The 24,962-nt window shown below is 50.7% G+C and overlaps 7 protein-coding genes across 7 annotated transcripts; 3 read left to right on the top strand and 4 right to left on the bottom strand.

The window, feature by feature from the left end:
- Positions 1-1,420: 1,420 nt before the first annotated feature.
- QC764_0041940 (uncharacterized protein) lies at positions 1,421-4,174 on the bottom strand (the record flags this gene model as incomplete). The annotated part of the gene is made up of 2 exons (XM_062940297.1): positions 1,421-3,841; positions 4,088-4,174. 2 exons carry the CDS (start codon positions 4,172-4,174, stop codon positions 3,746-3,748), a joined length of 183 nt encoding a protein of 60 aa, XP_062803605.1. The 3' UTR covers positions 1,421-3,745.
- Positions 4,175-5,243: 1,069 nt separating this feature from the next.
- Positions 5,244-7,945, bottom strand: QC764_0041930 (uncharacterized protein; the record flags this gene model as incomplete). The annotated part of the gene is given in 6 exon segments (XM_062940296.1): positions 5,244-5,300; positions 5,392-5,511; positions 5,909-5,959; positions 6,340-6,414; positions 6,520-7,579; positions 7,585-7,945. Coding segments are annotated over 5 exon segments (312 nt in total). The 5' UTR covers positions 6,529-7,579; positions 7,585-7,945.
- QC764_210370 (uncharacterized protein) lies at positions 7,268-12,461 on the top strand. The gene is made up of 3 exons (XM_062944744.1): positions 7,268-7,964; positions 8,031-9,895; positions 9,957-12,461. The coding sequence occupies exons 2-3, from the start codon at positions 9,640-9,642 to the stop codon at positions 11,771-11,773; spliced, it is 2,073 nt and encodes a 690-aa protein (XP_062803603.1). The 5' UTR covers positions 7,268-7,964; positions 8,031-9,639; the 3' UTR covers positions 11,774-12,461.
- Positions 12,462-14,964: 2,503 nt separating this feature from the next.
- Positions 14,965-15,228, top strand: QC764_210350 (uncharacterized protein; the record flags this gene model as incomplete). Its single annotated transcript, XM_062944743.1, has 1 exon — positions 14,965-15,228. One exon carries the CDS (start codon positions 14,965-14,967, stop codon positions 15,226-15,228), a length of 264 nt encoding a protein of 87 aa, XP_062803602.1.
- A 1,194-nt stretch (positions 15,229-16,422) lies between these two features.
- QC764_0041900 (uncharacterized protein) lies at positions 16,423-20,378 on the bottom strand (the record flags this gene model as incomplete). The annotated part of the gene is made up of 6 exons (XM_062940295.1): positions 20,051-20,378; positions 19,928-19,989; positions 19,587-19,881; positions 19,185-19,541; positions 18,964-19,138; positions 16,423-18,902 (listed from the first exon to the last, which is right to left on the bottom strand). Exons 1-6 carry the CDS (start codon positions 20,051-20,053, stop codon positions 16,423-16,425), a joined length of 3,372 nt encoding a protein of 1,123 aa, XP_062803601.1. The 5' UTR covers positions 20,054-20,378.
- Positions 20,379-20,791: 413 nt separating this feature from the next.
- QC764_0041890 (uncharacterized protein) lies at positions 20,792-21,587 on the bottom strand (the record flags this gene model as incomplete). The annotated part of the gene is given in 2 exon segments (XM_062940294.1): positions 20,792-20,992; positions 21,012-21,587. 2 exon segments carry the CDS (start codon positions 21,585-21,587, stop codon positions 20,792-20,794), a joined length of 777 nt encoding a protein of 258 aa, XP_062803600.1.
- A 2,083-nt stretch (positions 21,588-23,670) lies between these two features.
- Positions 23,671-24,354, top strand: QC764_0041880 (uncharacterized protein; the record flags this gene model as incomplete). Its single annotated transcript, XM_062940293.1, has 1 exon — positions 23,671-24,354. The coding sequence occupies one exon, from the start codon at positions 23,671-23,673 to the stop codon at positions 24,352-24,354; it is 684 nt and encodes a 227-aa protein (XP_062803599.1).
- Positions 24,355-24,962: the final 608 nt, after the last annotated feature.

The following is a 24,962-nucleotide window of genomic DNA, read 5'->3' as shown; positions in this document are numbered from 1 at the left end:
GAGCCGCACTCACTCATCCGAACTTCCACACGAAACATGTTTCAGTCCCAAGCACCCATTATCTCTCCCGCTTCTTGGGTCAGGAGAGCTATCTGATTCGCCCATTCTTACAATCCTCAACTTAAACACTGAGCACCATTCGGCTAGCAAAGATCTCAACCCAGACTTCTAAACCATCTGAACTTTGACCCTCAGTCCCTAAGTTTTAACCTGAAAAGCTGAAACAAGGCACAGGCGGGTGGTTACCCTCCTGTTCAAAGGTTCGAGAAGGATAGTGTATGGTATTCACCACCCGAGCAGAAGTTCTCATCCTAGTTCATACCCAATAAACGAGTTATAATCTGTGTGTAAGACAAGTATCAGCTTCCGTGTCTTAATTGTGCCCCAACTTCATGACTGTACAACCTCCTGCCTTGGACATCACTGCTATCTTCTCTCCACTGCCCAACTGAGCTCCGAGGTTACGACCCCAAGTGCCGACACAGCGTGTGGCGACCGCAACAAGACGGCTTACCTCGTAAGTCGAAGATATGCGGCACTGACAAGTTGTAGAATGCGGAGAGCCATGTGCTCATGTTGCTCTGTATTGTGGTAGAGTAACAGCCTGTTCATGACATGATTCCATTCCTTGGAATTGCTTTACCCGTGGGCATATATACCCTACCTGGATGGGATTGGTGAAGTGTATGGTGATATGGGTAATAGGGACTAAGCTCAAGAGTCACGTACCTACCTGTGTTGGTATGGCCAGGCACATGTGGTGATGTCTGCTGGATTGTAGAGCTACCATGCCCTTCACATGCTCGTCATTCAACAGTGTCTGAAGCTTCATGCTTTTGATTCACCGTGTAACAACAGGAAATCCAATCTGATGATGTTCAAAAGAGCGTAGCAACATGTACAAGTATGCAACCAGCGTTTGAAGACCTCAAACACCTTCCACAATATGCAAGACGGGGGATAGAGACCACACTTCGTAAAGGGCAATGTCACGATACCTCATATTTGGGTCCGCTACTCTTGCTACTTTAGGAGTTGAAAGGGGGCCTCTCTTCGGCTTGGCTGGGAACTGCTCTGTGACACCAAGATGCAAGTCTTGGTCTGGTACTGAGATTGAAGCGAGATTTACGAGCATGTCTACGTTGACTTATGGTCTTGGAATTCCGCTCAAGATGTTAGGCGATGTCACAGTGTAAAATAATCCGGGGTCGAGACATATGCGCAATATGCTCAAGGCTGATGCTTCAGATGCTTACTATCTCCCTTGATGAGTATAGTTCATAACTGAAGATAATATCCCATGGTAACCCATGGATGTAGAGGTTCAGGCTTGTTTCAAATATACGCATTTCTATGTTTTCTTTCTGTCCACTTTGCATGACAACGAGCTTTTCGGAGCATCGAGGGAAAACGAGGCTGTCACGGGTAGTAAGTGTCTCTTCATTCTTATGTCAAAAATACCACTCAAAATATTTGACAGAGTATGTTTGGAAGCTTTTCCTATGTCGTTCTGAGCAGGTGATATTCTATCGACGTGAACGAGCTTATTTTTCCCCATTTGAGGCTATTCCAATGGTGCCCTCCTGCATACGTATAACACCTCCCGTATACCCTCTGCTCCCTACTCTAAGAAGTCTTGGTGGTAACCTCATCAACACTTATCGCAACCATTGATAAGAAATAGAAGCTTTTTACCAAGACATCATCTCCCATCGTTCTGGATAAGGGTCTAATAGGGGGTTGTCTGACGGCACTCGCCTCTTAATAATTGTTCCGTAGCAGTATGTTCAAACCATGTATCATTCCCGCGTCATGTTGCAAGTAAATTGTGAGGTTTCAATGTTTCAATCTTCTTTGCAGAGACCCTGTGTCAATGCTATATGCCACCTGGTGATATGATATGATCATCTCGTGGGCTATAATGCAAAAGCACCCAACATACATTTGGATACAACCTAGTAAAACCCACACTAGCATACGGGCAATTTCGGAGCAGGGAGATTGTGTATCAAGAAATATCATTAATGTTTCTTCCAAGGTCAGGTGATAAAAAGCTTGGAGTTTTGAAACACCGGAAACTTGACAGTTCGAAACATCAGTGATAGATCGTGTGGAGTGAGTTGTTATCGCAGGCAGACAGTAGGTGCCGTACCGTACATCGAGATGTCTGGATAGCAAATGGTGCAACATGATCCTTGGGGATTCACATATCTGCCTGCTGTATGTAGCAGCGAATGCCGGCAGTAGTTCTCGTGGGCACTTCGAATCGTTGCGACGTGGGAACAAGATTTCGTGCGTTTGGCTGCCGTTGTCCTCCTGCTGAACATTGGTGGTTCTGGGCAAGGAAAAAGCAGGGGGAAAAGCCTTGGAGACAGAGTTGCTTGACCCGCCGTTGCTGGATGGAGCGCGGAACAGCTCCCGGTGCCCCACCGTCCCAGCGCCGCGGCAGCCGGGTCTTGCCAAACGGAGACACCCGCCGATTGAGTGCTTGTTGGCCGAAAGCCGAAATATCGGGAATCATCTTCCCGGTTTCTGCTCGCTTTAAACTAAGCTTCTTCTTCTTCTTTTCCCGAGCATTCCGATCAGGCCCCCCTCGCGCTTAAACCTTTTTTCCTCACTCTTTCACTAGCGTTTGTTTCGAGACTAAAGAAAAACGTGGTGAGGGTGGAGGCATTTCGTCCGATCTTGAAGGACCTTGGAGGTTATGCTTGGCAGGCAGCTTTCTCCCCCGCTGTTGTCTCAGGAACCTTGCAACACGCATCGAAGCGAAGCTGGTCTCGTGCAGCGATATTCTGTGCGGCGCAGACGAAGGAACATGCAGTCGGAGCACGCCCGAGAGCACGGCCGGTGTGTTGATGAAGAAAGGTCAACATCACAGCGAAAAAGCTGGTTCAAGTGCTTGCAGAAAATTCTATGCCCGCTCGGACGATGAAGCTATTTATGTCTTGCTTTTCTGCAGATTGGGATGTGTCTGTTCACTGCTTTTGAAGGGAATGACGAGCCGCTCGTCATCTTCTCAAGGTGTAACATACCTTTCCCTTTGAAGCGCGCACGTTGACCACCCTCATCGTCGCACTGCTCGTACATAGATCAGATGGAGTTTGGAGAGGAAACGTGGTCCCCCTGTTGAGTTTGTTTGGACCATCATCTTCAACCATGTCGGTGATGCCTCTTACCAGCAGCAGCATCGCTTACGATCCGAGGACTTCAACCCCGTCTGCAAAGAAAACAATCTATTCGTATCGGTTGTCCTATCACCAGCGCTCCCCCCAAATTCCAAACGATCTGCTGAATAAGATCTTGGTGAGGGTTCCCAAGCCAGTGTTTTGGGTTCTGGGAGGCGTGGTTGTGCCGCAGGCCCGGTCCCTGTCACCCCTTTCCCCGCGGCGATAAGCGACCAATGGGGGGCTGTCAAGTATTCAAGACCAGAGCAACGACCACCACCATCGCAAGCGACGCATGGGGAAGGTGGTGTATGGAATATTCCGTGACAAAGCACAGCTGGGCCATCAATTGATTGCCAAAGGTCCCAAAAGTGCCGCGATGGGCGTCTTAAGACGAGCTTTTATCGTGTCGATCCCCGTCCTGGGACAGCGAGACTCGACCCGAGAGGGTGGATGGGCTCCTCGTATGGTTCTGGTCGTTATTCCCCAGACTTAACCTCCGGCGAACGTCAAACAGAAAAGGGCCGGTCCGGATCGCCAAAGGTGGTGGTGTGAAGAAGGTGAACGCCAACCACGAAGCTTCAAGAACCGAGAAACAAACTGGAAGCCCGCCCAGCAGGTGAAACGTAAACTGCGCCTCTCCCGGCCCGTTGGAGACGATCCATGACGTTAGCAAGCTAGTGACCGGTATCTGTCAGCGATCATCACCTCAAACTTGACCACAAAAGAAACATTATCTTGGGCTGGGGTTTTCTTGCAGTACAGAAAGCGAGCATTGCTTTCCACTGAACCGCAAAGCTGCGGACAGTGATTGCTCACCTGCACCAACAACGATGCATGGGCCTCATGGATAGATGTATTGTGTGCTGATGCAAGTGATTGGGGTATGTGATGTCTGCACGTGATGGCTGTGCCAGACTGACACAGTCCAGGACTCCCTCGGATCCTTTGGCCATCCCATCGAGGGTCAAGGTGTTGAACAGCAACAGATCCAGACGATCTTGAGCCATTTATCTGATCATATTAAAGGCCTTTCTGCAGGTTGCTGTTCATCATCACATCGAGTCTCGATCATTGTTATCCATTGTTGCTCTCGACCAGTCCATGTGTTCACCCAAGATTTAGCAGACTGCTATAACAGACACAGTGCTATCAGCCTGCATCCGTGTAATAGTGATAGTGTCAAGCTGTCAAAAATGGTGATGCTCGAATGTGATGCCGCGATACAACGATACCAATGCCAACCATCGCATGCCTTGGTGATCACAGGATATATCGTGCCCTTGTGTGTGACTCGCGTTAGAATGGACCAGGCCCCTCATGGGGTCTCGATTGCATGGGAGGTGCGCTATAATGCTGCTTGTTATTAATAGCAGTTTCTTTTTTCTTTCCTTTGTAACAGTAATCGGAAATCTGTGATCTCAAAATGAGGGGGGGAAAAACTAAAGGTCCACTGTCACTGCAACAAGCTTCGTCAAAATCGTACGATTGGAAACAGGGGTATCGAAAAGCCCACGGAGTTTGGGCAGAAAAGGGAGATAACGCCTGCCCTACAGCATGATCAAGCAGATACACATTGTGGGAAAGTGATGGGCGTCACAATGCTACCGAGACATCCTCCTCACTTTGCTCCCTCACCCTGATATTGTGCGCTGCTTTGTGAGGTCGACGAGTGCGCACGGCCTTGCGATCTCTATAGCCATGGACGGCAGAGAAATTGCGGACTTTGAGTGCTTGCATCGCTTGACCTGTGCGTTGCTTCAAAGATTGCACCTCTTGCTCTTTTCCCAGCCCGAAGACCGACTGAAGAGGGCATCCATTTCCCGCAAAGTGCTCCCTTCCCGTCCTTGATTGAGACGAAGGCTCGGACTAGACCAAGGGGATGATATCAAACCGCGTTGATCCCGTGAAAAGCTACCTGGATTTTGCTTTGCCTCGTCAATGGCGCCGTTCAAGCCTATGAGGCTATTCATGAATAGGATATCAGGACGAGAGAAGGTGGGTGGTAGTTGAGCTACTCTGGTCACTTGACCAATGATAGCCCCAGTCTCTAGCACATCCTGGATGAAACAGTGTTTCTCAACCTCGTTGCCCCGCATCCGAAAAGCTTGGGTCCTTGTTTCGTTTCTGCCGAGTCTGACCTGCATGCTTTGTTTCTGATATTTTTCGGGGCAATCGTCTTGGAGTTGTTATACGATAGCTCAAGCTTCTGAATGTGTTTACTTACTGTTGGTCTGGCGTGCGCTTCATCGCGCGTAGACTCGGTGGCTTGCTTTGGAGCAACAGCATCCAGCCCCATGAGCATCGGAGCAACATTCTGTGGATTGTCGAGACCGAGCGCGGCCCCCTGTCCTTAAGTATGTGACATAAGAACATGATCCCTGAGGATCTCGGAGAGATCGCGGCTTCAGAAGATCCACAGCCAAAATCTTTTCAGGGGTCGAGTAACCCCCGAGTTAGGCAAGACTTTGTCGCGGTCGGTTAGCCCAGCTGTCCCGATGAGGAAAGGATTTGCTGACCGTTAGATGTACTCACTTGTGTAGGTAGGTATCAATGTACGAAAACACCACAGCAAAATAATGCCCTGTCGATAGCTCTCATGTATTCCACAATTGTCTGTAGAAAAGGTCTAAGGTGTGGCCGGTGAGTAAGGTAAGTGTAGCATGCTAATACAAAGGATTGGACAGCACCTTGCCAGTTCAAATATTAGATGCTGATGGGTTCCAGTGCGCCATGGGCCATACCTGAACGCTCCACTTATACCCTTTGCCCTTGCCAGTAGGTACTGGTGGAAACTGAATGATGTTGATTTGTTTGATTCCGAGTACCGTCCGTTTGTCAACGCTACATGGCTCATATAAGCTGTGTAAAGTCGTGAATATGGCAAGAAACAGCGCTTTTGCAAGCTCTTGGTGCTCTCTCGTGGCTCTGCAACCCGCAGGGTAATTTGAGTGATTGTGACTTCAAATGCTCACCGCCAGAACTGTCAGGGTTGTCACTGTAGTAAAGAGAGCTCGAAAGCAACATTTAATGCAGGGTGGTGGTGGTGAATGCAACATAAGCATGCAAGAAAAAGACTTGAGACCCAAAAAAGTGATAGCAGAAACCGGGTGACCAACGTCGATCAACCTGCAGCATTGCAACATCCAAATGAAATGACTGGGGGAACGCTCACTTTCTTCATCTGCCTCTGACTAACAGTGCCGTCCCCCACGCTGCGATGCCCAGCAAAGTTGGAAATACCATCACTCTGCAGAACCACTACCAAGAGATCCAGCTTCATCAAAAATCTGGTAGATGTATCCATTAGCGCTGTGATCGTCTTGCGTGATGCGAGAAACCAGTCTGTACAGACATCTCGCATTGCAGTCGGAGTATTGCGACTCTAAAGATCAGACGAACCGCCAAGCCCAGCTACATGCTGCGTGATGTCGAGGCTGAGAAGAGGAATTGATCATTAAGCTAGAGAAAGTGTCGAGAGAATATATCCTACTGAAAGTGTTGTGTGGACAGCTCGCTTGTATGTCGAAGATGAGTACTCGTGATGTCTACACGTTGCCAACGAGGGAAGAGACCGGTTGTTGACGTGTATGTAGATAGGTATCTGCATGCAACGCACATGTGTCAGTCCCCTTTGTCAATATGGTCAAGAATGTGTGGTCCACAAGGTTTAGCTGTGTCTGTCTTGAGGCACATGGCCTTCCAGGGTCTGTTCTCGACCATCCTGAATTAGACTGGAGTCATGAAGCGCATTGACAAGTTAGCGGCTTGTCCTGCTGTTGCAAAGGCGGCGTTTCTGGGCAGGGCGGATTTGAAGATGAGGTTCTTTGCTTCTCTGACGGCCGTTGAAAGCCAAGCAGGAAGAAGGCCTGGATCATGACTAGAACATGCCGCAAACGAAGATCGAACCCGCCACGTGGAAATAACGAGCAAGAGAACTGATTTCTCATGATTAGCGGCGGCGGCCAGAGCTCAAGAAGTAGGTTATTTTGCTGGTGGTGGTGTTGAGTTGAGATCCTTTTACAAACGCCGCTAGTAACGTCCCGCAATTCACCTTACCCCTCACTTCCATGCTGCCTGCCATGGAGTGTCATTCAACTTCAAGAACTTCCATTTTTGGCCGCATGACAGTGGCCAATTTCTGCCAGGTTCGAGCAGAAACAAGTTCCATGATACACTACAGTGATTCATTCAGTGATGTCTTCGATCTTGCCACCGGCTTCATGCCCTCCCACCCAACGTGAAGCAACTATCGGACCGCATAGTGGGGCAGTTGTTTGTCCTCGAGATGGATCATGGTTCGAACAGGACCCCACTGCCAACGTCCATCCTCGACTCCGTCGCACCAAGAGAATGCCTGAGCTCACGCGGATGGCTCTGTCCCCATATCGCCGGCGCCGTCAACTACCGTTGCCCTGCCCTGCCGGGAAGGTGCCAGTTCAGATGACACTGGTGAGCTGGACGTCGATCTGAGGCGCAACAACCGTTAACGTGGGGTTGCCGCGAAGCGATTGCGAATCTCGCGCTTGTTCCTCTTCTTACGCAACCGATCACAGGATACAGCCGCTCTCAGACGCCTCAAGCAGGCTTCTTCATTCGCCTTTCCAGTCCCTACGACTCCTTCATGCACCAGCCCACCAATCAGCTGTTTAGTTACAGCATTGCAAAGTCGAGAGGTCCGTGCGAGCCATCAAGCATCGGCCTAGCCCATCACCCTGACCAGCGCGATGTTACAATCTTCACAGTCTCACCGTGTATGCCCACTCATAGAGAGGCCCTGAAGAATCGTGTCGAGCAGAAGTAGGAGCGGTATCGGGATATCGTCCTGAGCAACCACTGACCCGGCGTCGTTGCAAGGACCCTCAGAACCGACATATCCACGGGCTGGATGTCATGTTGCCTCCCGCTCTCAAGCTGGACCAACTACTGGGTAGGCACTGGGTTATGAAGAGGGGTTCTATCGCGTTCCCGTCCCGGATGAGCTCCCAAGCCTCTGATTGCGGGGTCGTTGAGGAGAAGGGATGACACCAGGTTCTGCATCCATCTTCAACAAGACTGCCGATTCAACCTCTTCGGTATCGATCCGCAACAGCCGGACACCGAAGACGGGAGCTCCTCTTCTGAAACCAGCAGGTAATCGGCATGAACGTCAACTGCAAAGCTCAGATATCCATGAAACTTTCAGGACATTTTCCGGCCACTGCTTTCTTCTGGCTCTGCCCTCTCTTTCTTTATTTTATTCCGTCTCTTCAGAGCACGGAAGGTTTGCGTCGACACTGATGCCGTGCTGGCTATTCCGCACATGCTGCACTCTCAGATGCTGCACCCCAGCTCTACCAACGTCCCTTCATTTAGCCATGGGTCACCCATTGGTCTGCTGGAAGATATCTGTGGAGGAGTAGTTCATAGCGGCGGCCAGATATGGACAGGCACGTCCAGTCTTGGGTTGCGGCGAGATGCCTGGGTGGTGGGGCTGCGGTGGAAGCCCCCTGTCTTCCTAGCAGGGATGCTCGGTCGGCCCTGAACTGGTCTAAGCGGTTTCATCACTCTGTGCCTCTTGCAGCAGCTTTTTCTCTTCTTCTGGGCATGTCTCATCATGTATCTCGACGGCGGCTTTTCCGCTTTGAGCTGTCAAGCCAGGGTCCTGGGTACCCGACTGCTCGCCTCGGACGCCGTTGTGCGTTGTGTACCCCCCAATTCTCAACAGCTCGGATAGCTACCGGGGCGCGACAACAACGATGGCTTGTCTCAGGCCCCTTTCCCCCGGTGCCTCTCTCGTGTCCAGGCCGCAGAGGTACCTCTGGGAGAAATCACCAAAGATGTCGAGGCAAGGGGTCCTCAATGGCAGGTCTTGTCCTGGCAGCTTTCCGTACTGTGCACCCCCACCGCAAAGATATGGGGTTGCCATGTGCCAACCCTCATCTCCGTGCACTGCGCTCTGCCTGTCTTTCCCTGTCACACACGATTCAACTCTTTGCCCCTGGTGAGCAGGGCCTGGGGCTTATTATCCACTTTGGGGCCTGTCCGGTCTCGAATCTCTATCAGACTCTTAAGAACTCGTGGGCGTCCTGGTTGGAGAAAACAAGTGCATACATACCGTCAACTCCTCCAGCCTATCAACCGGTCGACAGACACGGGAAGCTTAGAACATTTCCTGGCCCTTAACTGCACCACATCCTCCGGGCCAGTGCGACTATATACCTCTTACACAGATTCGGCTTTGCGTTCACACCACACCAATGGCTCACATTGCCAACTGCTTGGGCGGTTCTGGTTCCGACTCGGACGACCTTTCACTTAGCCTCAACACTATATCAAAAGCAGTCACCCCGCAAGCTTCCAATGATTCGGTATGCAGCCACTTTAACCCCCAAACATACTTCCCTCCCTTGTCGTGGCATTGGCTGTGAGCTTACACGTCGAGACACAGCTAAACACTACCTCATCTGGTGAGATCAAACCATTTGCGTGGAGAATGCAGCAGACGACAGAGAGGAAATACCAGCTCTTCCCTAAAGAGAGGCAAGTAGCTACTTGCCCTGGGAAGGCTCTGGACCCCGAGCAAGCGTTTGCGTTGGCCATGTTACAAAACGGGGAGAAGGGCGAAAAAAATCCTGCTGCGGCAGGGCTCAGGATACGGATCAAGGAACACAACCTCATCCGCAGACGAAAGGTTAGCGTCCCGGATTTGGGACCTATGACAACCGTACAAGAAGTGGCCATGGATTCCCGTATGTTACTATCCCCAACCAACACGATTGCTTTCATGTGCTTGGACTAACCCCACCATAGCCACGATCCCAGGCCGACCACCTTTCCATGAGCGCTCGATTAGCGCACCGGGAGCATCGTGGAAGCAGAACCAGATGGTCGACTTCCTGTCACCAACGTTGGAGCAATCTCCGGAACAAAAACACGAACTTCGAGGTGGATTTAGGAGCCACGGAGAACTCCGGCAACCATTATCGCCAAAAAGTCTCACGCCTCTGGTTATTCCAGCTTCAACATCAGCAGTTCCTCGTTTAACACAACAGGCCTCACTCAATCGGCTTCGATCGGGCAGCACACCTGTGGACATGCCACTACGGTCGGCGAGGACGGATGATTCCCCAAGAATCAAGACTCCCTTCACCCCCTGTTCAGCTGCCTTGACACCTGCATCGGCCGCCACCACCGCCATGACCAACTCGACGCTACCCACACCTGTATCCGCTCCCATGTCCGCTCCCATCGAGCACCGATCATCACCCAGACCATGGGAACGTATTACGAACTATGCGCTCGTCGGGACCCCCAAAGAAGGCTCACCGGATCCCTCGGCCACGCCAAAGGCCGAACCCAATGACGAAACACCACAAGTTTCCCAAGGCCACACCAGAAATGTGTCGGATACAGGAAGTATCATGGAGAGAGGTCGGCCGCGGAAGCGGTCGGATCTCACTCTTCGCGCTATGTCGCGGCGAGGAGAATCCAAGAGAAGCTCCAGTGCGGAGCGACGAGCATTTGAGCAACTGCCCAAAGGGTGGAAGGCAAGTGATGCGGTCAATATGCTTAGCCCTGTTGAGGCAGCTGCTTTACACAAGCAAGCTCTTCAGCAGGCGGCTAGGTTTGAGGTACTAAGAAAAGATGACGTCGACAATCTCTCTAGAGAGCTTCGTCAGCTTGATGAGCGCACTGAATACCTTCGCCGTACCTACACCTCGCTTCGTGCTGGACGACGCAACCTACACACTCGGATCTGCCAATATCTGCGATCACCCCGGACGGCCAAGTTCAGTCACGACTCGATGCTGAAGCAAGAGGAAGCCCTTGCTGAGCTTGACGCTTCGATTGATGACTGGGTTACCAAACTCGAACACGCTGAGAACCGGCGCATGCGGGTCCGCCAGAAGCTTCTGGAGCACGTCGCCGCCGCAGCCACCCTGGCCGTCCCACCCACGGGCGTTGCTAGTGTGAGCGAGTCTCTGCAGCTCGCTATGGGAGTTCGCCCCCTGAACTGCCCGACCAGCATGTCAACTCCTCCGAGAAGCCCCACGAAGACTGCCTTCACACAAACCTCGCCTTCCTCTTCGCCTTCCTCCTCTCCTCCGCGGGTGGTAGCTCAAGTTCCTTCAACCATCATGGAGGATCCCTTGACCGAGGAGACTGCGGCGGCCAAAGAGAAGACTGGGGAGTCTGTCACGACCCTGAAAAGGGCGGAGACGATTCGCATCTACGCTGACAATGACGTGTATGCCCTCCTTGCCGACGTTGAGCAAACGATTAGCAACATGGGTGGGACAGAGGCCGTGGCGAAGGAGGAGCCAGTGGTGTCCGTGGTAAAGGAGGAGCCTGCAATGTCCGTGGCGAAGGAGGACCCAGTCTCTGATGTCGAGAGGAAAAAGTGGAATCGCACTCGGGGCAGCCAGATGTTCCTGAAGAGCAGTTCTCCTGCCAGGATGGCTATCCCTTTCTCCAAACTCGAGGCCAAGACCTCCTCGTCCTCTCTTTCTTCCTCTTCAACCCCTCCCACCACGACTACTTGCTCAACTGCGTCGACATCACCCATCGTGACGCCAACACCCGCCAGCGAAGAATTCTTTCTGACCAATGCGGTGTTCAAGCCCTAAATTCTGCTTTATTTTCTTATTTTTTGGCATTACACGATCTCATGCTCATTTGAGTAACGATGCTACGACCGACCCGCATACAATCTTTTACCCTACACATACTCATCTTCTTTGATACCCCCTTTTAACATTCCTTTTGACCCTTTTCACTTCAATGCACATTGTTTTAACCTATCACATTTTTCACCAGACCTATTTCATTCTTGTATTCCTGTAATTTAACATCACCATCTCATCACACTCACGCCAGGCGTTGAGGACTACTATATTTTCAGGGGAAAAGCTATAATGTCGTCACGGCCGTTCTACCTATATACCCATAAAACATGGAGAGGAAGGCTATCACCAACAGTGCGCTATCAAAGATACCAGATATTTTCTCCCTTCATTGTTTACTTTGTAGCTGGGGCAATTGTACATTTTCTTTTTCTTTTTGGGGTTTCAGGTTTTGGCTATCAATTGCTTTCTTGCATTTGGAATCGAATCATCAAAAGCATCTATGGGGCAGGGAAAGCAAAGAACTTGGGCAGGGAGGCTGCTTACATCATGGTGGGCTGCGAAAGGGTCGGATGGGTAAGAGTGAGACATGAGCTCACTCGGCAAGGGATGGGCATAGGGGGTGGGGTTAGGCCTGCCATAGTCAGAGGGGGAGAACTTTGACGAAAGAATTGACAAAATTTACATTGACTTACTACTTGTCCTTTACCTTGCTCCTGCTTTTGCTTTGAAGTGATTGGAGAAAAATGTCGGCGAATTAGCTGTGGACTTGGGGATGTGTACGACCTGACCCGGCTCGTTGGTTCAAAATTTGTGGCACCGAAATTCTGTCAGATATCAATCAGTCAGATGGATGACGAGGGAGAGGGATCGGGTCCGCATATGTTGTGGGACGTTTATTGCGCCGTTGACGGTAGTTTAGCGGCAACATCCACACGGAAAAGGCCGAGTGGTGACCTCGCACTTAGCTGCTTGTGGTTTTGGAAGGATAATAGCTGGGAGGAAAGGGGCGTCTTGATGTATGGTACTTAATGTTGCACACGTCAGATAGGTAGGGCTGGGGCGTTTAGTGTGCAAAACCCACCCGCTAACGGAGGTTGCACAACTGAAGGAGTAGCCTACGTTTGATGTGGGTAAGTAAGGAGGTTTGGTCCGGAGTTGTTCGTAGGGGGAAGTACGCATGCGGGAGGATAACTCCGGGGTTGGTCATGATCTCGACAACGGTAGCATGCTCAAAAGGTGAACAGCTTCGGCAGGTCATCAGACTAACATCGCCACGGGCGTGCATTGCAATCTGTTACAGATGGACCAGCAAACTGTTCCCGAAGAAAGATTGCAGAGATACTGGTAGGTTGAAGCATCGAGCCAAACACCTGCTCGTCGTCCCTGTGCCCCTTCCTACAACTTACGCTATTCCCACGACCTGCGCTGCTCCTACGATAGTTGATCTGGACGCTAAACGTCGTCACGCTTAGTAGGGCCTCCAAGCTACCGGCGTAGTTTCCTCCTACCCGCGAAAGCTTAGCCTTAGGGTCGAAGATAATTATATCCAATTCTAGTAGCGATAGAACTTATAACTTAAGTAGTATACTTTGCGGTTTATATTTGATGAAGCATTAATTATTATCGTCACGTTATTAACTACCTTCATTCCGTAGGTTAATCTTTACCGTAATTACCTAAACGCTATCGCTGAATATTAATATCTTTTTAACGATTATATTGTTACCTCCGTCGTTATTTGTTCGCCCTTTACTTTAATAATTATAAAAGAGGTTTAAAGCGTTATTATAATAATTATTGTCACAGCACTGGCCTGACACTGACGGACCATTTGTGCATCTAACCATCCACACTGTGTGCTCTCACACACACTTGTGTACCCGGCAGGATATATACGGTATTACATCAAGGGAGATTACAATGACCGTCAGCCAAAAGCGGCTGTGGCATGAAAATATGCATTTGATGAGGCTTCTGAGGTGGCAAGTCTCAACTTGTAGCGCCTGTTTCCAATAGTCACGCCAGCAGTATGGTCCTAGGTCGCAGGACGGCCCTGGGCATCACGTCAGATTATACACTTCATGCCAAATGGATGGCTAGCTGGAGGCTTCTTCGGAATCAAGCTGTATAGCTCGCTGGGAGAGCATCTGTTCAGAGATGGACGAAAACACTCGCTTGGGACCCCGCCACATTGTCGTATTCCGCGACCGACTGGCATCGACGTATTTAAACGACATCTGGATTTTTAGCCTCTTCCCGGTACGACACAATCTACATCATGTCTGGAGCTGCCTCTCCAGGGTATCCTACCGGATGTCCAGTTCATCAAACCGCTTAATAAGAGCCCGCCCTGAACGATCCGTAGCGGATACCACAACATTGGTTTCTTTGGCCTTAAAGGTTGGTGGGTGTTCGTCGTATGGCAAAGTCGCGCAGAATGCCACTGTTAAATCTCGTCGTCGCTGCTGTTGCCATAGCATCCCTCTTCCCGGCAAGTATCGTTATTCAAGTAATCTCTACCGAGAACATGTCGAACTGGTGCAGCGGGTGGTTTAAAAAGCCCATCTTCCCGGCGAGCCCCGATACAAGTCAACAGCAACCGAGTTTACAGAGCAACTGTCACTGTAGGCAGGACCACTGGCACCAAACCAACTATGATTGCTATCAAAAGCTACAGGTGAGTTAAGCTTGCCGGCTTGACTCAGATTAGTGGCGTACATATGGTGATAGTACTGGGGCGCTGCGCGCAAGTGCCATTACAGCAACCAACCCCTGCCATTTCCACATCCGAGATGCTATGGAACGCCGCGTACGACAGCCTTGAGTTGGAGGATGTGGATCTTGTTTGGGTCCTAGGGGAGAATTCTGGAAAAAGTTCTCGGCGGCCAGACCGATGAGCCCTCCACAGCCGACCCCCGAGCCAAACTGAAGGATCTAATCGCGCGACAAAAGCACATAGAGGGAGTTGGTTGAAAAGGGTCAACAGAAAATATCCAAGGCTTCCAGGATAAGTACCGGGGGTTGGCGACCTCGCTGATTTCGTCCTATCCGCTCAGGCAATGGTTGACTTAGTACTCCAAAGCGTGCCACAAGCTGCATCGGCTGCGCTTCCAGGGACCGGTGTTTGCCTTGGGCTACAGCTAAGAGCAACAAGAACCAACCTTGCCGGTACCGCCCACATTATCTCCAGAATGGATTGGTATTACGCCCCGTCCGAATATCTCCTGGAGAAGGATCACATCGACGAGTCTTTAGAATCGATCCTGCCCCAGCTAAAGGCGAGGATCGTCGCGCTTTACAAGGCCCTCCTCCCATACCAGATAAAAAGAATCTGCTCCTACTACCGCCACCAGGGTCTCGTTTTTCTCTGTGGCCTTGCCAACTGGGACGACTGGGACGCCGCCCTGAAGGCTGTCACGGACGCGGAAGATGCCCTGCAGAGGGACTCGGACTAGTACAACAAGCTCCAAGCGAAGGAGGTATTGGGCTAACTCTTCAAGCGTGCCAAAGCAATGGAAAAGCCACTCGGAGATATCAGTTAGGACATCCGAGAGCTTATTGCTCAGAACAAAACTGAAAACGACTAAGGGTACCTCCAAGACCTCTTCGTGGTGGATCATCAGGACGACGTAGGAAGATTCGGAAAAAGAAGGACGTGGTGCTCGACGAGGCATACAACTGGGTCCTCGACACGGAGGAATATGCAGCATTCACGAATTGGAGCTATGATGGGGCTGGCCTTGGAGCTGTATAAATTCGGAGAACTTGTAGGGACAAGTCGAATGTTATCTATTAACAAGTACCGCCCGATGTTACGATGCACGGGAGTGGATGGTTTCCCACCTCAAGGTTGCTTAACAAGGAGCATTCGGGTAGAGCCTGGCCACCTCCAGATGCTAAAAAAAATGTTATGAATTATAACTCTGGCAGACCAGTTAAATAGGTCCTGCCGAGTAAGTGGAAGCAGCAACCTGAGAACTCTAGGGTTCCTTGGACTGCGCTGTACGACGGTGTGCAATGCTACTGAAGGAAGACAAGTATAGGGAACTGTGCCCTGTAAGGAGGAAGGTATAGGGAAGTGTGAATAAGATGATAGGCACTTAATAGCAGAGGACTATGCTCTGAAAGAGAGTGTAGAAAACCAGTATATTAACCTTGACTTGATAGCTTGACTTAACAAGAGAGAAAACAGAATACTTCGAATGTGCTGCAAGAGGAGCCTGTTATAAGCATCCAGTCCTCGTGTTTAATCTTCCAGTTCCTTCACTGCCGCACTTTCCGTGGTTCCGGGCTATCGATGATGTCTGTAGTTTCCAAGGTCCCAGGCCACCGATGATGCCCGTGTTCTCCGAAGTTCCGGGTTCTTCATAATACCCGTAGTTTCCGGGACTCCGGGCCATTGACGGTGCCCGCTGTGAGGATTCGGAGACACAAACAAAAACATACTGCAAAATCCACAAATAAGTGCTGTATTTCAACGATAAACGACAACTAATAGTAACTCGTCCTCCCAAACCTTTCCTGTGGCAAGACATGAAAAGGAAACATAAAAGAACATGAAAGAGCGAGTAAAGCAATAAACGAATGTGCTTTAGACTTGGAATAGAAAACTTGGCACTCTACACTCTCAAAGATACCGCACGACTTTCTTACTCAAGTGTGCCGGGATGCTCCTTACCCAACACCTTCTCACGTAGCTGTAGCGTCTGCCGATTCATTTGGTCGGCCTCCTCGTACTTCCCCTGGCTAACGAGCACACACGCAAGGTTGCTCATGCTGGTAAGTGTGTCGGGATGCTCCTTACCCAACACCTTCTCACATAGCTGTAGCGTCTGCCGAGACATCTGCTCGGCCTCCTTGTACTTCCCCTGGATATTGAGCACATTCGCAAGGTTGTTCATGCTGCCAAGTGTGTTGGGATGCTCCTTACCCAACACCTTCTCACGTAGCTGTAGCGTCTGCCGAGACATCTGCTCGGCCTCCTCGTACTTCCCCTGGCTACCGAGTATACTCGTAAGGTTGTTCCTGCTGCCAAATGTGTTGGGATGCTCTTTACCCAACACCTTCTCACATAGCTGTAGCGTTTGCCGAGACATCTGCTCGGCCTCCTCGTACTTCCCCTGGATATTGAGTATATTCGCAAGGTTGTTTATGCTGCTAAGTGTGTTGGGATGCTCCTTACCCAACACTTTCTTACGTAGCTGTAGCGTCTGCCGATTCATTTGGTCGGCCTCCTCGTACTTCCCCTGGCTAACAAGCACACACGCAAGGTTGCTCATGCTGGTAAGTGTGTCGGGATGCTCCTTACCCAATACCTTCTCACGTAGCTGTAGCGTCTGCCGATGTATCTGCTCGGCCTCCTCGTACTTCCCCTGGATATTAAGCACATTCGCAAGGTTGTTTTTGCTGGTAAGTGTGTTGGGATGCTCCTTACCCAACACCTTCTCACATAGCTGTAGCGTCTGCCGATACATCTGCTCGGCCTCCTCGTACTTCCCCTGGCTTTTGAGCACATTCGCAAGGTTGTTCATGCTGCCAAATGTGTTGGGATGCTCCTTACCCAACATCTTGTCTTGTAGCTGTAGCGTCTGCCGAAGCATCTGCTCGGCCTCCTCGTACTTCCCCTGGCTTTTGAGCACATGCGCAAGGTTGTTCCTGCTGGTAAGTGTGTTGGGATGCTCCTTACCCAACACCTTCTCTTGTAGCTGTAGCGTCTGCCGATTCATTTGGTCGGCCTCCTCGTACTTCCCCTGGCTAACGAGCACACTCGCAAGGTTGCTCATGCTGGTAAGTGTGTCGGGATGCTCCTTACCCAACACCTTCTCACGTAGCTGTAGCGTCTGCCGATGCATCTGCTCGGCCTCCTTATATTTTCCTAAATTATAAAAGCTCTGGCCCACTTTGGACAGAAGACCTGTTGGCGCCTCCTCGTCATCCACCCTTTCCCGCAGTTCCAAAACATATTGGGTATGCGGAAGATAGCTCATCCATACTTCTCTATTGCCGTGATCCGGAGAGGGAAACACATTATTAAGCCGTTGTAGCACTTTAGCGGTCCATTCCTTTCGCTCTCCCTTTTGGGCTAACCAGCGTAGCATCGATATTTGGACCAGCCGATGGATGTCGTAAGTATCTGGCTCCTTCCGTTGGGAGATAAATGCATACGCCTTCAGAGTCCCAATTGCGTCAACAGTCCTTAGCCTCCCGGCCGGCGGCAGCAGAGATTGCGGAATATCCTTCCCAGCTAGGAAGCACATAAACCTGAGGTAGTCTGCCGCTAGCGGGTCGTGATCTGAGATGTGCCGGAACGAAATCAGCCAAGTTGTGGCGACAGGGTTTTGAATGCCCTGATATCGGTGTCGGTCCTCAAAGTCCCGGCTCAGTAGCTCGATCATATCCTCGTCACTGGATTTGCACAGTCCAAGGTATTGTGTAGTTGAGATCTGCTTCTCGGCTATATAAGCAGACGCCTGCTGTATCGCTAGAGGGAGATTCGTAAGAAATTCCAGCAGCGCGATAGTGCTTGCCGTATCACGCATCTGATCTCCCTTCAAGCCTTTCTGCAATAGCTTAAAGGCTTCGTCTCTGCTCATTTCTTCAACTGAGATAATGTGACTCTTATGCCCCACTAGCTTAACTGCAACTTCGTGATTTCGCGTTGTGAATAGAATAGATCCTTTCCGGCTGAATGGAAGATAGTCGGTAAGGGCAGTGTCGCTAAGGAGTAGCTTTCTGTCATCAGCGTTGTCAATGATCAAAAGCCAGCTACCCGTACTTTCACAACTCAAGGCTGTCTTAACAAGTGCTTTGACGTCTGCCTTCACTTCATCGATCCCGGGCACCGTAAGTTGCTGGCCGATAGCACGGTATGCGTTCTCAAAACTAGTGATATCCACAGCGGGAACCCAGAAGACCGAGCAGTTCGGGTGCTCGTTGCTGACGCGAAAAGCAACCTCGAGCGCGACCTGCGTCTTTCCCACCCCTCCCAGGCCCTCGATTGCGGTCCGCTGGCAGTCATCCTTATCTGCACTAGGATGGATCCTCCCGAGAAGGTCCTGGAAAATCTTTTCACGGCCGATGAATTCCTTGTTACGTCCAAACGGGACAATCCAGTGCCGCTTGCCAGGTACTTTATTATGTTAGCAGGATCCTAGCCGTAGCAGCCGCTCAGAGGGGATGGTTTAACTTACAGTTCTTCCGCCGCGTTAAAACGGCAGGTGCATTTTCAGCGAATTGCTTGATCGCATGTTTAACTAGTTTAAAGTTGGGGCATTCTGGACCCTCGAATTTGTTCATGCCCGAATGGGTTGCATCTAGCCCCTGACGATGGAAACCATGGAGGCAAGCCGAGGACTCCGTCACAAGCTATCCTGCGTCAGCTACATTATGAATCGCGATAAAATCAACGTACAATCTTCTTCATCACACCCTCAGTCAGCTTCTTCGCCCAACTTTCTGGTAGAATGCCTCTTAACATCTCTGTCTTCTTCATTTCAAAGAAGCAATACAGGGGCAGTCGGACCGCCTCGGCATTCGCGATCTCGGTGAATTTCTGGATACGCTGGCGAACGAAGTCGTGTTTCTGCTCGAGGTCTTGTATGAGCTGGTCGGAGGCTTGCTCTCCCATAATGCCGGCAACCAGCACCTGCCACCGAGCCTGCTGGGCGGCATCGCTGCCCTGGAACGGAGTGGCGAGAAAAACGACCCCGACAGTGGAAAGCAGAATATGTCGGTAGTCGCTGCCTTCCTGGGCTGCTCGATTAACAGCCTAGGGATGTTAACCGCTGTCCGCCGTCAATCCATCGGGACATACCTCAGCCAGGATAAGGCCCCCAAAGCAAGAAGCAACGAAGATGATCGGTCGCGTTTGCGAACCGCGGCCTTCGGAAACAAGTTTGAGCAGCGTGTCAGCATGGCCGAGCAGCGTTTGTACGGGTGCATCTTTGAAGTAGTTTGCGTTCCAGTCGTAGGTGAATATGCGGGCCTCAGGTAGAGCTGCCGGCAGCATGTCGCTGTCCGACAGCCAGCTCACCACTCCGCCTCTTCCTTTCTTCTTGAACTCCCATGTCCGCGGCGACTCGGTGCCCAAGCCGTGGATTGCGATGATACTATACTATTAGACAGGCCTTTAGTCGTTGGGTCGGTGCAACGTACTCGATGGTCGTGTTGTCGGGGACGTCATGAGCTGGGGCGATCCGGCGGAGTCCCTTCGGAGCCTAAAGGGATTGGCGGCAGTTAGCGTCCGGCCGCATTTTCCTATGTCGAAAGGGATCCTACCATGGTACTTATCCCAGGAATATTTCGAGAATTGGGGTCTCCCCGTTGAAACAAATATGTGAGAGGATAAAACGAGATCCCTATAGACACGCTTTGCGCCCTTTGTGCACGATTATGGCAGGAGAAAAATATCGAACATCGCTTGCCCTCATAGACGAGAGCGCCCAATATCTGGCGCAAAACCCAAGTCGTTCGGTGATTCCTACTCGTGCATGCGAAACAGCTCAAAGCGCCACAGCCGACCACGTCCAATCATCTTGGCCCACAAGTAGCCAGTAACGTCGGTTGCTGCCAACGGTATCTCGCGGTAGCATGGGCGACGCAACTGGACAGGCGTCTACGGCGCTTATCAACCGCAATCGATCCCAATCGTGTCAAGACAAACGGCACAAAAGTTGAAACAGAAGAGGTATGGTCCGCAGTAGAGGTTGAAGCTCCCTGAAGTTATAGCCGCCAGGATAGCTGAACATACGCACAGTAGCCTCGATAGTACGTCCAGAATGTCCGCGCTCGACATCATATACATTCATCTTGGCTGGATAGATGCATTTGCTTGTGTATCAGGGCTGAACATAGTGCCCTGCTGCAGACCACATGGACAACAAAGCACTTCGGCTCTGTCTGAGTAATGCTTCTCGGGGGCAATGGTTGAATTACGATGGGTCTCATAACAGACCGCTTGTGGATAATGAGGATCAGCTATTTGAATCAAGTCGAAAGTTACATGGTTGGGTTGCAGTATCATGGACTCTCCGAGCTGTTAGCTATGTGCTGCTGTCTTTTCTTTCCATACGCCACCGTTGCCGCCCAGTTATGGATAAACATGTAACAAAACACCAACACAATAAGCCCCACGGCGGCGACGGGGCCTAGGATGGAAAAGACAGTAAAGCCATAAGATACGGATTGGAAGGCGTCGTTGTCAGCCAGCGTCCTAGTTGCCAGCCAGCGTCCTAGTTGCCAGCCCGACCTGCATGGCGGTAAGGGCGATAGTAATGTAGATGGTGGTGGAAGCCAGCCAGGCGAAGTTGTCTTGGAAAAAGGCCCCGTATTGTTGCCAGTGTGGCGTGTAGCGATGAAGGAGGAACGGGCGCTGCGAGAGGAGATATATCTTGTTCAGACGGGAGAGGCGGAGCTCGCCGTAGTGGAATCGAGCATCAACCTTAGAGTAGATGTGCTCGGTGTCCAGCTGTTCGACAAGGTGCTTCCATGCTAGCCATGTCACGTCCGGCGGCAGCAAGTGCTTGTCCTGTGCTATAGAAAAGTCACTTTCATGTGAGATAAGCGCGGCGTACGAGAACAGGAACCCGAGCGCACGCCGCTGCAGGGCCGGCCGATTGCATTCGCTCGCAACGGAACAGCTGCAACCCGACTGGCAACAGAGATACTCCATCCAGAAAGCAGGGTCGAGCAGAAAACGCGGGATTGGTTTAACAAATAGTCGGCCGCTTGTCCAGACCAGGTGCATGTCCATCTGCTCCGTGACGAAGAGCTCCCGGAAGAGGAGGAGCTGGCGGTGCAGCGGACGCGGTGGCATGGGGCGACCGGCAACCCACAGCCAACTGAGGACCCTGTCTAACCTTTTCAAATCGAGTTGTTTCGCGATGCAGGCACATACATCCCGACCTACGGCAACAATATCGTCGGTATCAGTGCGGTAGGACGCGGGCAGGAGTGACAAGAGTCGATCTTGGGGCCGCAGCAGGTCACCACCCGGCCCTGGCTGGACTTCAAGGAGTAAGGCGGAGAAAGGTGGAGACTGTCGAAAACAAAACGTCAGCTTTAATGCTTGGTGGACAAGAGGGTGTTTTGTTGTGTGAGACCATTGTGCGACGGAATGGAAAGGACCAATGAGCTGCATCGTTTCGCAGAGATAAAGGACTGCGGACACGATGCTGGGAACAATTGCTTTCGCTGCGGTCTGCTTGAAGGTGCAACAACCTCACGTGATTGACGCGACGTGTGCGATTCCAGTTGGATTCTGGCTACGAGCGGCCCGCTCCTTGAGGTGACCAGGGCCATGTGTGGCCAGCCTAGATAATGCGGCCAGCCAGGGCCTTCGTGGTGTGGCCAGCCAGGTAACTGAACCATATTCTATTAATCGCACGCTGCTATACTTAGAGAGTCTACAGTTTCTCACATTGAGCGGAAGATATTAAATATCATGGACGACTGACACAAGTCGACTCTACGAAAGGCGAACATCCATCTCGACATAACATCCAAAAAGTTCCAAAGGTCCCCAGACCAGCGGGAGAAAAAGTTATTTGAGGAACGGAGATCTTCCATCCTGCGTAAGATACGCGATCTAAACTGCCTATCACAAGACGCGAGGGTTGCCATTATTAGTATCTATAAAGGGGAAACCTTCAGCTTTGAGCCACATGATCAGTTTTTCCAGGATTTGGGAATCAATATAAAAGTCAAAACCAGGTGAAATTGGCCCGACATCAACTCCTCAACACAGATCCCGGCGCCGTCACGCTTCTGTCTCCAAAACGCACATTGACGATGCCATATCAAGCTCTGTCTCCCATTAGCTACCTTAGGGAAGAGAGTCTACCTGCCCCTTCAATTGCTGACGAAGCACCTCGGCCGGCTCTCCCTGTGACCTCAGTATCACTAAATCGGTTCAAAGTTTAAGCCCAGAGAAGGGCTCCCTGAAGAAAGAGGTAGAGAGGTTACTAGAGGTAGATTTCCTCTAATCCGAGAAGTTGGCTCGAAATCCGAAAAGGGGGATGAGGTGCCTAGAACAAGTATTATGACGGGATGGGGTCTTCTTCTTCACCCCGGAATCTAGACAAATACCAAAATGGAAATAATCGGCATTATAAAAGTGCCATCTACGGCGTTGCAGGCAGTTCCAAAGCGTGTCCAGTTACGCCATCGGTTTCCGAAGGCCAAACGGCAACGGCCATGCATACTTGACGCTGTCAGCAAGCCTTGCATTCAGCACATCCTACACTTCCTTAATTACATATCAATTTATGAGCTCTCCTACCTTAACATTGGATGATCATCCACGAGTTCCTCTTGACCCTAGGACTGTTTTGGTCATGAATGCCTTTATTAACCGAACTACCATCCAACAGTGGCCGCTAGTCAAACTCTGCGTTATGTCTCCAGGTAGGTGCCTAAAAAAGAACTTAAGACCCGAAGACCCATCTAACACTCACAGATATCAAGGCATTACATCTTGACCTGGTCAACTCTTCAGATGGCGGGATTCTCTGGAGCGTCTTGTTGGACTATCTTCATAGCCGAGTTGAGGAGGCGAGGATGTGGAGAGGGAAGCTTTCGTTGTGCAAACCAAAGGCGCTAAATCTGCTACTCCAGTCATCACCTGGACGTATACGATATAGAGGCATTATTGACGGCATGTATCCTTGCTCCGGCTTCCTGGCATGCGCAGTGGCTTGGAACTTGGCAACATCCATAAACATCTAGCACTCCACTGTCCAGAGCCCATTTAACGATATCTTGAACACATTGGTACCATCTGGGGAACGATCCTAGGCAATAGGCCAGAATTATTTCCTTTGATCGACTATCTTACCGTAGGGCTCCTAACACACCGTATTGCCTCGGATTCACAAGACTCACACCATATTACCACGATAATGAGCTCACATCAAGTCTTCTTTCATATTCAGGACCCCACCTTATGCGATAACATTTTATCCAATATTATGTCGCTCGAGGTTATGATCCCAAGCTTAGTAACCTTTCATAGCAATATGAGATACTTCTCCATCGGCACGCGTGTTTTACAGGACTTCATCGCCGACAGTAGCCGATTCGAAACGACGTTTCAGAGTCTATTTCGGCAATGGGCGTATGACCCTGTGTTTGAGGTTTCAGAAGGCAACTTTGCCTTGATGGACTTAACAACCGTGGATCTAGCATATATTCAGCTGTTTCTCTTCGTATTGCGGCACTTCCCACTGCTGTCAGAAGATCGGCCCGTACAAGATAAACAAGGCGAATATGCTCGAGCGGGTGTGGATTCCAATTGTGTAGATCAACTATATTACCGCGCTCTGCGCTTAGAGTTTCGGACTCTTAAAGCACGGAGCCACACATTTCATGATCTCGAGTGTAACGAGTCAAATCACCTGCCGCTTGATCTAGAAGTCAGATGCATCGATATTATTTGGAGCATCACGCTCCAAACGCTGAATATACACTTCTACGCGCTGCCTTTTCAAGTGTACTTCGTGGTCAATGCCATATGCATGAGCGAGAAAGATATGGAGCCTGTGGCGGCTCCGGTATCTACCCATATTTTTGTGGTTGATCTGTAAACTGGTTCGCGGGACAAGTAGGTATATGAAATACTGTTCTTGATTAAAATGCTAATCTCTAGACGGAGAGGACACACAAATACGCTTTACGAGGATCATCCTGGTTGTTTCCGGTTGGCGTTACTGTTCTCTTGGTGGCTCGTTGGTAGGCTTCCTGGATTTCCTTGGACAGTTTCTGAGCTTTATCTTTGTTATCTGCCGATACGAGAACGAGGAGGTAGTTGATTAGGTTGTCAAAGGTCTGGTTGGTGAAGCGGGTTCCAGGTCTGTTCTGAGCTCTGGTAGTGTTTCTCCAGCTGTGTTTGATGCCTTGGTTTACTCCCTGGAAGCCCCGGGCTAGCAGGGTCGTCGCCCATCTCGATGTCCGGCCCGTGGGTTCCCATTAGAGCGGTCGATCTCAGCCACATCCACGACGCCCAGTGACCAGAAGCAGAGGGAGGAGAAGAGTGCGCCGTATGATGACGTGCGGTACCCGCTCCTACTCCAGACCAAGGGCTTATATATGGACATTTCTGAGCTTGGTATTACGGATGCGAGTAAGCATCTTGTCAGGACCTCCTCAGTGGTGATTAACCAGTCCCTAAGGAGACGCTTTTTGACGACGATAT

This window comes from Podospora pseudoanserina, chromosome 2 (genome assembly GCF_035222485.1).
Source record: "Podospora pseudoanserina strain CBS 124.78 chromosome 2, whole genome shotgun sequence".
In the NCBI taxonomy this organism is placed as follows: domain Eukaryota; kingdom Fungi; phylum Ascomycota; class Sordariomycetes; order Sordariales; family Podosporaceae; genus Podospora; species Podospora pseudoanserina.
Note: the sequence above shows the minus strand (reverse complement) of the source record. Positions and strands in the feature narration are given on the sequence as shown.

Coding starts and splice junctions, on each gene's coding strand:
- QC764_210370 (XM_062944744.1), top strand. CDS start 9,640: ATGCAGCAGACGACAGAGAGGAAATACCAGCTCTTCCCTAAAGAGAGG. Junction 9,896..9,956: donor AGAAGTGGCCATGGATTCCC/GTATGTTACTAT, acceptor ACCCCACCATAG/CCACGATCCCAGGCCGACCA.